Source organism: Salvia hispanica, chromosome 2 (genome assembly GCF_029641045.1).
Source record: "Salvia hispanica isolate PSC_SH4W2 chromosome 2, Shi_PSC_v1, whole genome shotgun sequence".
NCBI classification, from domain to species: Eukaryota; Viridiplantae; Streptophyta; class Magnoliopsida; order Lamiales; family Lamiaceae; genus Salvia; species Salvia hispanica.
Window position 1 is genome coordinate 28,536,877 of NC_142693.1, and position 12,987 is coordinate 28,549,863.

Consider the following 12,987-nt stretch of genomic DNA (forward strand, 5'->3'; position numbering starts at 1 on the left):
CCCAGGTTTTGGTATGACATATACTTCCTTCGTCCCACAATAGTTGTCACTCTTGATGGTGGCACAGATTTTAAGAAATATAAAAAAAAAATTGAAAAAGTTAGTGGAATATGAGATCCATTTTTTTATATTGGTTTTAGTATAAAATGTGAGTGAAGTGAATTAGTGGAATGTGGAACCTACTTACCATTTATGGTAAAAAAAGACATGTAATAATTATTATGAGACGGACTGAAATAGATAAGAGTGACAATTATTGGGGGTCCGAGTATATTTCTTTAATATGTGCAGGGCATCTTACCTTAGATTCATGAATCCGCTAAATTTGTCGGAACTATTGACAAATGGTTAGGTGAAGGTGCTTTGATTAACCCACTTTGACAATTAAATACTTCTAACAGTGTGAGTCCAATAATATAAAAGTCTGTAAAACCAAAAAGTTAGCTAGTCAAACAGACAATTATAATAAATATTGCATGGGAAATAATGAGTGTTGGCTGGCCAAATTGGAGTGACAATTAATAACATATCCCAATATTTCCATTACTCTCATTCTCATATCACTACTTTGATCACACATAACTCAACCCCTCCACTGTAATTTCCAATTTGCTAAGCCATATTATTTCACCCTTTCCAACTTCATTCCTTCAATTCAACCACCACCAATCCTTTTCATATCAGAGAAATGACGGCTTACGGTGCTATGTCTTCTCTTATGAATACAATAAATAATATTCCCCATTGCTCCCGTTTTACCCTGATTGGTGGCTCTCAACAAATCATACAAGTCGTGTACAAGGAGTTGGAGCCATGGCAACAAATTCTGGAAAGATTGGACAAGACGAGCCCAAGCAAGAGCAGGAAGAAGGTGAATGCTTTGGATGGAAGAGTCAAAGAGGCAATTTGGAAATTCGAAGACTCATTAGAATCCCTTCTCACTCAACACATTCCTTCACAACCTGAAACTCTTCCAGAGATTGTCTCCATTGATCTGCAGAGTCTGCAAAACGAAGCTCGTTCATTGATCAAAACGCTCAAGGATATGGAGAAGGAGTACATTTACGAAGCGGAGAATATGCCTCAAGACGAACCTATTTCGTCATCGATAGGTTTCCTTGGACCTAACCCAAAGATGATTGGATTATCTGACCAATTCCAAAAACTCAAAACCGATCTTCTGGGGCATAGTTGGTTCTGGATTCGTTTCCACCATCTAGTTGGAACGGCAGGGGTTGGGAAGACAACTCTTGCTATGCAGATTTATCAGGATCCAGAAATACAAAGCAAGTTTGAGTATCGCGCATGGGTGACCATAGGCAGAGTACCTCAACCGACCACTCAAATTTTAAGAGGCATTCTTGAAGATTTAGACGACAGTTTTGCAGAAAGATGGAAGGGTCAGTCTTTCCTCATTGTGCTGGATGATGTCTGGGATATCCATTCATGGGGTATAATGGAGTTTGATTTTATATACATCCGACAAGGATTCGTTACTGTCTTGCTTACCGCCCGACATCGAAAATTGGTAGATACTACTAGTTATATGCGTTATGAGGATGAGGTGCGGTTTTTGAATGAAGAAGAAAGCATGGAACTACTATGTGAGAAGGTATATGGTGATGAGATTTGCCCAACTCACCTTGAAAAGGTTGCTGCCAAAATCGCCAAGCATTGTGAAGGTCTCCCTCTCTTGATCGTCACTGTTGCTGCCATCATTTCAATATCAGAGCATAACAGAGACCCGGTCTACTGGAATGACGTGGCAGAAAGGAGAAATTCAGTCTTCAGAGATGCATACAATCAAATATCAAAGGTACTTTTCCCAAGTTATGACTACTTACCTCAACATCTTAAAATGTCTTTTCTGTTCATGGGAGTTTTTCCACTGGATTACAACACTCCCCCTTCCAAAATCATCATTATGCTTATGGTTGAGGGGTTGCTTTCCTCGTATGAATCAGGTCGTATATATTTGAAAAATCTTGTTTATGACTATAGCATTGTCTTACGCATCCTGAAGAGCGTTGATAAAACTCTTAATGATTTTCAAATTGCTGAATTTAAAAATTACTGGCTTCATTCTTCATGGCGGCACGTGTGTAGAGAAGAATCTAGGAAGAACATGTTTTATCATGTCTTATATAAGTTAATTGATGCTGAAGAAGAAGTTCTAAAAGGTCAGCGTGGCTTATGCCTCGAAAATAACATTTTATTCGGCATCAAAGACTTTCGTGACTCAATGAGATTGAATTGTGCATCCTTTGCACGTTTTCTCTTTTGCTATGGTCCTTACCACCAATATCCAATTCCTATAGGTGTCGGTTTCATGTTGCTAAGGGAAATAGATGCTCTTACACTACGTTTCTATACTTTCCCAATAGAAATTCGGACCCTTATCCAACTAAAGTACCTTGCTCTAACTAGCAATGGAGAAGTCCCTTCAACCATATCTAAACTTTTCAACCTTCGAGTCTTGATTATCCATCCGCATATGAAAATTAGACGTTGTGGAGCTCCATCATATGTACCGATGGAAATATGGGACATGAAAGAGTTAGAGCATATCGAGATATTGGGAAAAAGCCTTGCAGCTCCATCTCATGTTGTTTCGTTGGAAAAGGTGTCAACTCTGATAGGGGTGAATGCTAGTATTTGTACTATCCTCAAACTCTCCCAAAGACTTCCCAATATAAAGAAATTAGAAATACAGATTGAGCTCACGCCTTATGAGGATCATAACGATCTTTTGAGTTGCTTTGATTACATTTCGAACACTTGAAAGCTTAGAGATTCTCAAACTCAGTATCACAAATCCAGTCATCAAGAAAAGTCATGTTTTCCCAATGATTGATGGGGCATTGAAGTTGCCATGTAATTTGAAAAAGTTACATTTGAGTGGTATGGGTTTTCCATGGAAGTGCATGAATGACATTGCTTCTCTGCCAAATCTTGAAGCTCTCAAATTACGATCCTACGCCTTTCAAGGTTCATATTGGAATATAAAAGATTATCGCTTTCGGAGTCTTAAGTTTCTTCTAATTGAAGAAAGTGATTTGGTGCAAATGAGATTAAGGTACGGAAGCTTCCCCGAGCTTAGAAACCTAAGCATGAAACACTGCTACAAATTTAAAGGTATCCACATGGCTTCTAGTTTTAACATGTGTTCCTTAGAGATCGAATTAGAGGACGGCAATCTTCTAGCTTTGGCTTGGGCCACCCAACTGCAACCACGTTCAGATGTGCTGCTCCGTGTTAATTGCACTTCTTCTTTTGATGAGAAACCGACAACAATCAAATTTGAAAGGTTAGTTATCAAACTTCAATACTTTTACTTTAACAATACTTTAATGACTTTTTTTTTTCTTTTTTACTTCACCATTATATATTAAAACCTCTTTCGTCCAGTCCACTACCAACGGTATTGGCCATGAACGAAGGGAGTCGGTGGAGCAATTCGGAGAGTTAGTAGCTATGTATAAAGATTTATCTTTTAAGTGTATACTGAATAAATTTGCATTAATGTTGAGGATAATGATGACGATGATACGGATGACCATGAAGAGAATGAGGATGAGAATGATGATGAATATACGTGCGATCGTGAGGATACAAAGGCGAGTCCAAACGTCAAGGAGCATGTAAGTTCATAGGTCCATTTTTTACTTATAGAGTACTATCAATTAAGCAAAATATATGATTCCTAGTAGTTGTAAGTGAAAACATAAGTGATGTAATCCACTTTTGATTTTGATTTTGATTTGTAGGAGAACTCTTGATTTGCAATAAATCAAAGTAAGAATTTTCTGAATAAATCCAAGAACTTTAGCAGTGATTTCTGGTATTTTTGGGTTGATTTGCAATAAATGAATAGTGAAACTGTATTATTAGGTTGTCACTTGAATTTAAGAATTGTAACTTGTGTTGGATTCTTTTGAGGATTATAACTTGAGTGGATTGTGTATTGATTTAATATTGTCATGTGTCAAATTTGATTGAATACATTAATTGGGCATTTGAATAAAGTTGAGGTTAGATCATGGAGTAGCAAATAAAGTGTTAGTTTTTGAGAGAATATATGTACCCTGCCTCTGTGCTCTGATGCAGGGGATTATTATTTTAAAAGGAGTATGTGCATTGTGTCATGGAGAATTATATTGCTAATCTTTTGGTATTTACCTTTTAACTGCATAGGATTAAGTCCCAATTAATTTCTCAATATTTTTATTATGAACAATCTAATTTAGGAAATTTTTGCTATTTAATGATACGAGACAAATTATTAACTAACAATATTTCAATCACTTTTTTTTCTCTCTCTTTTTACTTCGTGCCCCTTCAAAAGTTTATACTCCAATACTAGTATATTTCGGAGGAAGACAGATGGAGCATATGAATGTACTTAGTATTATTTATTTTTTTTGACGTATAAGTTTGATAGGGCTCAAGCCTGACACAATGTTTTGGGCCAAATTGACCCATTGAGCTGACTAAATGACCAAAACTAAATGACCAAATCTGTATACGAGTGGCTCAAGTAATTAATTCTTTAAAGTGACATTGATTTTTGGTCATTTAACTAACTAAGATGCACATCTCATTTCGATTAAAAACATGTACTCCCTCCGTACCCCATTAGCAGTCACAGTTTGACCGGGCACGGATTTTAAGAAATGTAAAGAAAAATTGGTTGAAAAAGTTAGTGGAATGTGGGACCCACTTTTTTATATTGGTTTTATAATAAAATGTGAGTGAAGTGAGTTAGTGGAATGTGGGACCTACTACCATTTATGGTAAAAATAAAGTATGACTCTTAATTGGGGACGGACCGAAATGGAAAAGTGTAACTCTTAATGGGGGACGGAGGGAGTAGTAAATACAAATAAATCTCAACCAAAACATGTTACTCCATTAAAAAGCCATAGATATATTTTACACTCTAATCTCCTGCAACGAATCAACATCACAACATTTAATTATACAAATAACTCAAATATTTATTTTGAACCACAGCTAATACTACATCATCTCACTTTGATCTCTTTAACTCCAATCTATTAGTTGAAGAGAAACATTTTTCCCACCAACTAGTGCTTCATTGTTGTCTCATTACGACCCAACGACAAAATCAAGAAGCACAACTCGAAAACACACAATCCTCGATCCGAATGAAGCTGAGACACTCGTCGTTGATCCAACCGTACTTCTCTGCGAAGGGATTCGCGAGGCTCTTCGGAGGGTATCGATCGATGCAATCTTCCCACACATTCGGATCGTCCAAGTCTCTAAGAACTTCCCACAAACAATTGTTGCACTTGAAGCCAGCTCCGAAGCTGATCATCATGATCCGGTCGCCCTTCTTCAGCCGCTTCTTCGCCTCCATGTACCCGAGCACGTACCACAGCCCGCCAGCCGAGGTGTTGCCAAAGCGGTGGAGCGCCATTCGGGCCGGCTCGAGGTCGTACTCGCTCAGCCCGAGACTCTTCCCGACCCCATCGATCACAGCCCTTAATGTCAATGTTTCATTTTGTTAGTTTACCTAAATCATAACATTTCTCTCTATATAGAACTTTTTTTTTACTAATTTTCCCTAGCAAGACATACTAGAGCTAGTCAATTATCAATGTGATTAAGTAAACATGTTGCTATTTACATAACCTCTAAATTAATACTAATTCCGAAACTTAAATTATCATCAAATTTCACTAGCTATTAGTAGAGCATATCTATCGTACAATATAGGCCACTAGTAACCCAACATATATTTATGTTACTATTAAGAAATTAATTAAACGAGTTCATTAATTTTTACGAATACTTAATAATAGCAGTACTACATTAGTTCCTGAAAAATATGCAACATTTGCTATATCTCAAAATGTATGCATTTTTTCAGAACATGACTACATAGTCTAATTTATATTTCAATCTCGCAAACACCTCTTATTTACCAAATTACTCCACTTTCTCTGCAAAACTAGACCAATTTTACTTCATTAGTTGACAAAAAAAAATATTCATGATGATGCAATCATTTTTTTCTCTTTTCTACTTTTCATATTATAAAATGAGATCTCTATATTAATAGTATTTGAATGAGACATCGGAAAAAAAATGTGCCACTCAGTAAAATGGATGAAGTAATAATTACCAATTAAAATAAACAACTCAAATTTTATAGTACCAATTTACCAACCTGCCCCCAGGGTGAATGCAAAAGTGATCAACACCGGACTTGAGATTAAGACCGCCGGCGCCGCCGAGGAGTTCCATAAGCTGCTTCTTCTTACCCGGCCGGATATAAACAAAACCGAATCTGATAATCTCCCACACAGGCAAGATCTTCGGCAACAGAACTTTGAGATTGATAACAAACACCTTTGCTGCGGCTGTGGTGAGCTTCTTCGTCAGTCGAAAACCGGGGTAGCCTTCGTCATCTTCCACCTGTATGCAGCAGTTGTGCGCTTCGTCGTTGTCTCCGAAGTGCGTTCTTACCAAATGTTTGAGTTTTAAGATGGCTCGATCTCGGAAATCTGACCGGTTTGTCAGAAGCATAGAGCAGCCACCGGATCGGAATAGGCAGTTCGAGAGCATCATCGATTTGTCCACGCCACGATACCTGTCGATTCAAGACTTTGTTATTTGTTTCCCGTCCACGATAAAGTGTCTCATTTTTTTACAAAAGTGTGTGTCTAGACTGATATGTCTATTTCACTTTTACTATTTTTAATAAGAAATTTTACTATTTTTAATAAGAAAGTATTGCTAACTTATTTTATTTATATTTTACTGTTAAATTAATACTAAAAATATATAGGGAGTGTTATATTGCTAATTCATAACTTAATTGTTAACTACAACTAAATAATAGCCATTGGATATTCAAATTAAGGACTTAGATCATTAATCCCTAAATATCAATACGATCAACGAAAAACATCAATAAGGCCATAGGATTAATTACAAAAAATATCAATAGAGGTATTAATGTCAATTAACTACATGTTTAGTTATAACTAACTTTTACAAGAAATTCCAAAACTTTAAATTCATATAACATATATCAAATTAAAAATAATTTCATAAGGATTCCAACGATATGATACATGCATATGTTCTGACGTCAAAATTTGAAAAAAATTTTGAAAATTTTTAATTTTTTCGTACAAGCAGAAATGCCAACATACTATATAAAATATGTCAGTATAATACATGTAGAATGTCAATATAAGCAATGGGTTAACATTCTTAAAGCATTGTGTTGACATTCTCAAAGCATTGAGTTGATATTTTCGGAACACTATACATTTTCATCCAAAATCCTAATTTGGAGTTTTTTTTATCTTTTTCGATTTAATTAATAAAAATAAAAATTATGTGTGGCAAATTGTAGACCACACGTTTTCTAAAATCCTATGACCTTTATATAGTTGTAGTTAGCAACTAAATGATGAGTTAGCAATTGATCACTCCCCTTTAGTATAAAAGTGAGACTCATTTCATTTACAAACATTCTATAGATCTCTTCAAACTGGTGCGGAAACTAATTAAATGTGGTATCTCTATGAACATGACTGGAACTAGGGTTCCTAATTACATCTACGTACAATAGCTAACTAAAATAAAATAAATCCAGGACCAGGTTCACGTATGAATTAGTCAAATAGTACTCGAAAAAAATATGATACCAGAACAAACCATTAAAGAGTAAAGATCAATTTTGATTATAAACATATGACTAAAATACGAATTTGGTCCAAATCATTTACTCCCTCCGTTCCATAGTAATGGAGGCGTTTCTTTTCGGCACGGAGATTAATCAAATTGTTGTTAAGTGAGTTAAGTAAAAGGAGAATGAAATGGAAAATGAAAAAGGTAGAGAGATGAAGAGAGAAAAAAGTAAGAGAGAGTAAAGTAGGTGTGGAAAAATGTGTTGACTTTTACTAAAAATGGAAATGACTCTATTACTATGGAACGTACCAAAATGGCAAAATGACTCTATTATTATGGAACGGAGGGAGTACTTTTTAAAAAACAGGTCCATAACAAATGAAATCCTTGTCGGGGTGGTCCTTTTTTGACGGTTCCGTCAAAAAACTAACGGTCATGCCATTGTGCAATTAGCATTGATCTTTAATTTTTTTACGGAATCGTAAAAAAAAACAGAACTACTTCGTCAACATTTTCATTTGTTATATACCTGCTTTTCAAAAAGTGAATGTTTTGGACCAAATTTGTATTTTTGCCATATGTTTATGACTAAAATAATAAGAAGAAGTGGTTTAGGTAAATTTGAACCTTTATTTTTTCGAAATAAATGTATGTACTATACACAAATTAATTACTACTCCGTAAAGATGGATTTGGAAAATCTAAATACATGTGTATATAGATTAATGCTTCGTAAAAATATTGAATACTTGAAACCAACCTATTATACATACTAAATCGTAGTACTATATAAAAAAGTAAAACTACTACTAAAATTTGAAAAAAATAAATAAATAAAACTTGTAGGGTAACCCTATCTATACTACGTGACACATGAAAAGTCACATAAATAGAGTAACGATCCTGTTTAATTTAGTCAAAGAGTTAAAATACCATGAAACTGGCAAAGAAAAAACACTAAATATGGAAGTATTCATCAATCATCATCTACTCTTTTTAATAGATCAAGTTTTCAGATGAAATGTCACATCTAAATTGTGCATGAGTTGTACTACATAACTTCAGTGTATAAGTAGCAAGGTCTAGGATTCAAAAATCAAGACGACGCTCATACCAATTAGGGCCGAGAGACTCGGTGCTGACAACGACAGCGAGCGCATTCGCATAAACCTTAAACAGGTGGCGAACGAGGTCGACCGCGATGAGGCTAGCGCTGCAGCCCATCCCGGAGAGGTTAAACGCCTTCACATCAGGCCGCATCTTATACCGGTTGATGATCCTCGACGACAGCGAGGGGGATGGGGAGAGCAAGGAAACGTTCACAACGAGGATGTCGATCTCCTGAGGCGAGACCCGGGATTTGCCAAAGAGGCTGTCTAGGGTTTGGTAGAAGATGTGGTCGAGTTCTTGGAGAGAGTCGGGGAGGGAGGGGTCGGCTTCTCTTCCCGCGACAACGCTGGGAGGGCTGTAGGTCTCCTCACCGAGGCCAGAGCTGATGATGGTCTTGAGGAGGAACTTGTACTGCTCCCACCCGAGGTTCGGGTTGCGGAGGACGACTCTGCACGAGGCCGAGGTGTCGAGTTTGAGGGCTTCGGAGGGTTTGTAGCACTCGTAGTTGAGGATGTAGCAAGTGGAGTTGTGTTTTTTCTTGAGGAGGAAGGTGAGGAAGGGGAGGAGGGAGAGGGGGAGAAGGAGAAGGGATGTAAGGGTTTCCATGATGAGAGGGAGAGGAAAGAGAGAGATGGGGGGTTGATTAGAAGTATGGTTTATTTATAGAATATCTGGCGCGCTAATAGTTTTGGCAATTTATAGAATATATGGCGCACTAATAGTTTTGGCAATGGAAGATACGAGTTTACTGAAAAACTATCAAAATAGGAAAGAGAAAAAATAATTAAATCACCGGTGTGGTGGTTAATTGGTGGAATAGTACAATTAAATGATCAATGGTCCACTTGATTTTGATTTCCATGCTGAGAGAGGGAAGGGGAGAGAGGGTGATATATGAGTGGTTGATTTAGTAGTGTGGTTAATTAACTTTATTTATAGTTAATTTGGAGTTTGATGGAACAATAGCATTAATGTTTAATGGTACAATACTTGGTTTTGATTTCCATACTGAGAGAGGAAGGAGGTATATGGAGGGGAAGGGGCGGATATAGTAGTGTGGTTAGTTAACTTTAATTAGTTGATTTGGACTTTGATGGAATGATTTTCATTAAATGTTTAATGGTCCAATTAATACTTGATTTTGATTTCCATATTGAGGGAGAAGAGTGGTATATGGGGAGGGGAGGGATCGTTTAGTAGTGAGGTTTATTAATAGCTTGGAGTTTGATGCAATAATTGAATGTTAGATGGTTTTATTTGTACGTAAATACACGAATTTTGTAGTGTTAATTTTGTTTTTTTTATCAAAATTATTCTATTGGCCCGCAAATAATTTATTTTCTTTAAATTGACCCCACCATGCATGGCGCACGGAATTTAATGGCATTTGATGTTCGTTGGTGAGCTGACAATTTATATTACAATTTAATAAAACCGATTTCCGTTCTTTCACGTTGCTTTCTTCTCACGTATATTGACGTACTCTCCTTTCGTTCTATGGTACGAGTTCTATTCAGTTATAGCATAAATTTTAAAAAATATAAATAAAAATAAATTGAATAAATTAGTGAAATATGACTCTTACTTATATATATAAATTATTTTTATAATAAAATATGAGTGAAATAAGTTGGTGAAATATGAGGCCAACTTACCATTTATGATAGAATTCGTATTATAAGACGAATCGAAGTAGCAAAATATAACTCTTATTATGGAACGGAGAAAGTAATATTTATCCCAATGACACAGATTTCCGGCTCAGATAAGAAACACTACGTCATTAAAGCATATCGTCCACATAGGACTAAGTGTGGCCGCCTGGCCGGAATTTAAATCATGCCAAATTCCAAAAAATGAATATTTGTTATTTTTGGGAAAAAAAAAATTGTACTCCCTCCATCCCAGATTAGGAGTTAGATATAGTTATGGCTCGAGTTTTAAGAAAGAGTTAAAGTGTGTGATAAATGAAGTGAGATGATGGAGTGTGTAATAAATGAAGTAAGGCGGTTGAAGGTGGGTCCCTTTTGACTTTTTGGAATTTTATTTTTGTTTTGGTTTATTTTAATGTAGATAATGACATTTTGATGAACAATGGGGTAAAATTGTATGACTAAATATGAAAAATTCTAAATGTGACTCTTAAACTGGAACGGACTTTTATGGCAAAAAGTGACTCTTAATCTTGGACGGAGGGAGTAATTGAATACTCTCTCCGTCCCATTAAATATGCAACATATAGTTTTCGGCACATGATTTTATGTAGTGTTGTTTTGTGAGTTAATAAAGAGAGAGAGTAAAGTAAAAGAAATGAAAAAGTAGAGAGAATATTGTTTCCATTTTTAAAAATATTTTATTTTTAATGAAAAAAAAAAGAAAACGATTCATTTATAATGAGAAAAATGAAGTATTTATTATATAGTGTGAAGTTTGATAAAAGGGATGACTAGTCATTTCATGTTAGTATAATCGAATGGTGAATGGTCCAATTATACTTAATTTCAACTTTGTAGTACTAATTGTGTACGAGTGATATTAGTTGGCGAGGGAGCCCCTTGATTTAGTGACATGTGAGTTGTCAAATCTTAATTAATACATTGCTTCCTAAGTTGTAATTACCGAGTAAAACAATTAGAGAAGTTGCTGGTATTTGGTTTGTCTATGGATGGTAATGCAACGATAAGTCATTTTCCCTTTTCCATTTTCAACGTGCATGGAGATATTTAGGGGTGGGAAGGTTGTGAAAATAAATTCTTATTCTAGAAAATCACAATTCATAAATTCTTATTCAACGTACAAGAGCACAAGGCAGCACCTCAAGCTCCTTGACCACAAGCGAAAACATGACATTCAAGATTACCAACAATATCACTCGCTGATATGCTATCACACCCAACTCCTGCAAGATTTATGGAAGAAATATGGCTCCACATTGCATGCTAGCATTTTTATAGGGTAAATGGCTCAAAAAATCATAAAGTTTTATCAAATTCTAGTTTATCCCACAACTTTAAAAAACGGCCCCTTTTTATAGTGTCACTTACAATTCCCTTCGTTCCATAGTAGTAGAGACACTTCTTTCTGACACGGAAATCAAGAAAAAGGTGTGTAATGTATTAAATAAAAAGATACTCCCTCCATCCCACAAAAGATGTCAAACTTGTGGAACGGCACGAGATTTTAGGAAGTTTTATTTTGTGTGTTAAATGGAGAGAGAAAATATAATTTTTATATTCATGTGAGAGAGAACTTTTTCCAAAAATGGAAATGAGACATCTTTTGTGGGACAAACTAAAAAGGAAAGTGTGACATCTTTTGTGGGATAATTAAGTAGGAGAGAATAAAAGGTAAAACGAATAAAGTAAGAGAGATGAAAAGTAAGTGAGAAGAAATAGATTGACTTTTACTAAAAAAAAAAATACTTCACTACTATGGAATATACCAAAATGACAAAATGACTCCACTACGATGGAATGGAGGGAGTATTTCATTATGATTAGCAATTTCAATATGATTTTTTTTCAATTATGTAATTTTTGTAGGTGTTAAGTGATGAAGGGTAAAGTAGGTTGAGGCCAAGAACAGTGCAAGTGAAGTGACGAGATATTAGTGCGTTGGGTTGTGGATGCTCTAAGCTCGACTCCATTTAGTTAGCATGCTTTTATCATGTGGCAATCATAGGTATCTCAACTCATTTCCAGAGAACAATGGTTTAACTTATCTGTCAAACATAAGGCTTTCTTGCAGAGAACACAGAAACAACCTAAACAACTAACAGGCGTGAATGCATCGATAGACTATGATAGCTTAAAAGTTGCTTGTATGGTAACTCCATATCATAACTGAGTAAAAAGACTTATCTTGTACAGGCATCACCGTCGTTGGCTCATCAGGCGTCGTCCTCTTCCTGTTCAGCCTGCACCACTGCCTTCCTCTTGCTTCCTCTGGTGCTGGAATACTCGGCGAACGCAGCCTTCAGGGCAGATCTTACACTGATTTCTTCCTCTTACATAAAAGAGTGCATTCGTGGAGTAGTGCAGTTTTTCCAACTAACAATACGACTTGTTTTTTATCTTTTTTACTTTACCAATTTATATTTAGACGTCTGTCGTCCAGTCCACTACCAATAGTATTGGCTGTGAGTGAAGGGAGTTTGGAGGACTAATTACGAGAGTTAGTAGCTTTTGAGTAAAGATTATATATTTA

General features: G+C 35.9%; 1 protein-coding gene and 1 pseudogene across 1 annotated transcript; one reads left to right on the top strand and one right to left on the bottom strand.

Annotated features, from left to right (window-relative positions):
• The first annotated feature begins 688 nt into the window (after positions 1-688).
• On the top strand, positions 689-3,887 carry LOC148932060 (putative late blight resistance protein homolog R1B-12; annotated as a pseudogene).
• A 996-nt stretch (positions 3,888-4,883) lies between these two features.
• Positions 4,884-9,429, bottom strand: LOC125191293 (3-ketoacyl-CoA synthase 19-like). The gene is made up of 3 exons (XM_089065749.1): positions 8,786-9,429; positions 6,197-6,619; positions 4,884-5,507 (listed from the first exon to the last, which is right to left on the bottom strand). Exons 1-3 carry the CDS (start codon positions 9,385-9,387, stop codon positions 5,129-5,131), a joined length of 1,404 nt encoding a protein of 467 aa, XP_088921875.1. The 5' UTR covers positions 9,388-9,429; the 3' UTR covers positions 4,884-5,128.
• Positions 9,430-12,987: the final 3,558 nt, after the last annotated feature.

Bases quoted from the DNA above. Each gene is read 5' to 3' on its own strand.
- LOC125191293 (XM_089065749.1), bottom strand. From the start codon at position 9,387: ATGGAAACCCTTACATCCCTTCTCCTTCTCCCCCTCTCCCTCCTCCCC. The intron at 6,620-8,785 runs GTATGAGCGTCG...TTGAATCGACAG, and splicing joins GAGTCTCTCGGCCCTAATTG to GTATCGTGGCGTGGACAAAT. The intron at 5,508-6,196 runs GTTGGTAAATTG...ATTGACATTAAG, and splicing joins TGCATTCACCCTGGGGGCAG to GGCTGTGATCGATGGGGTCG.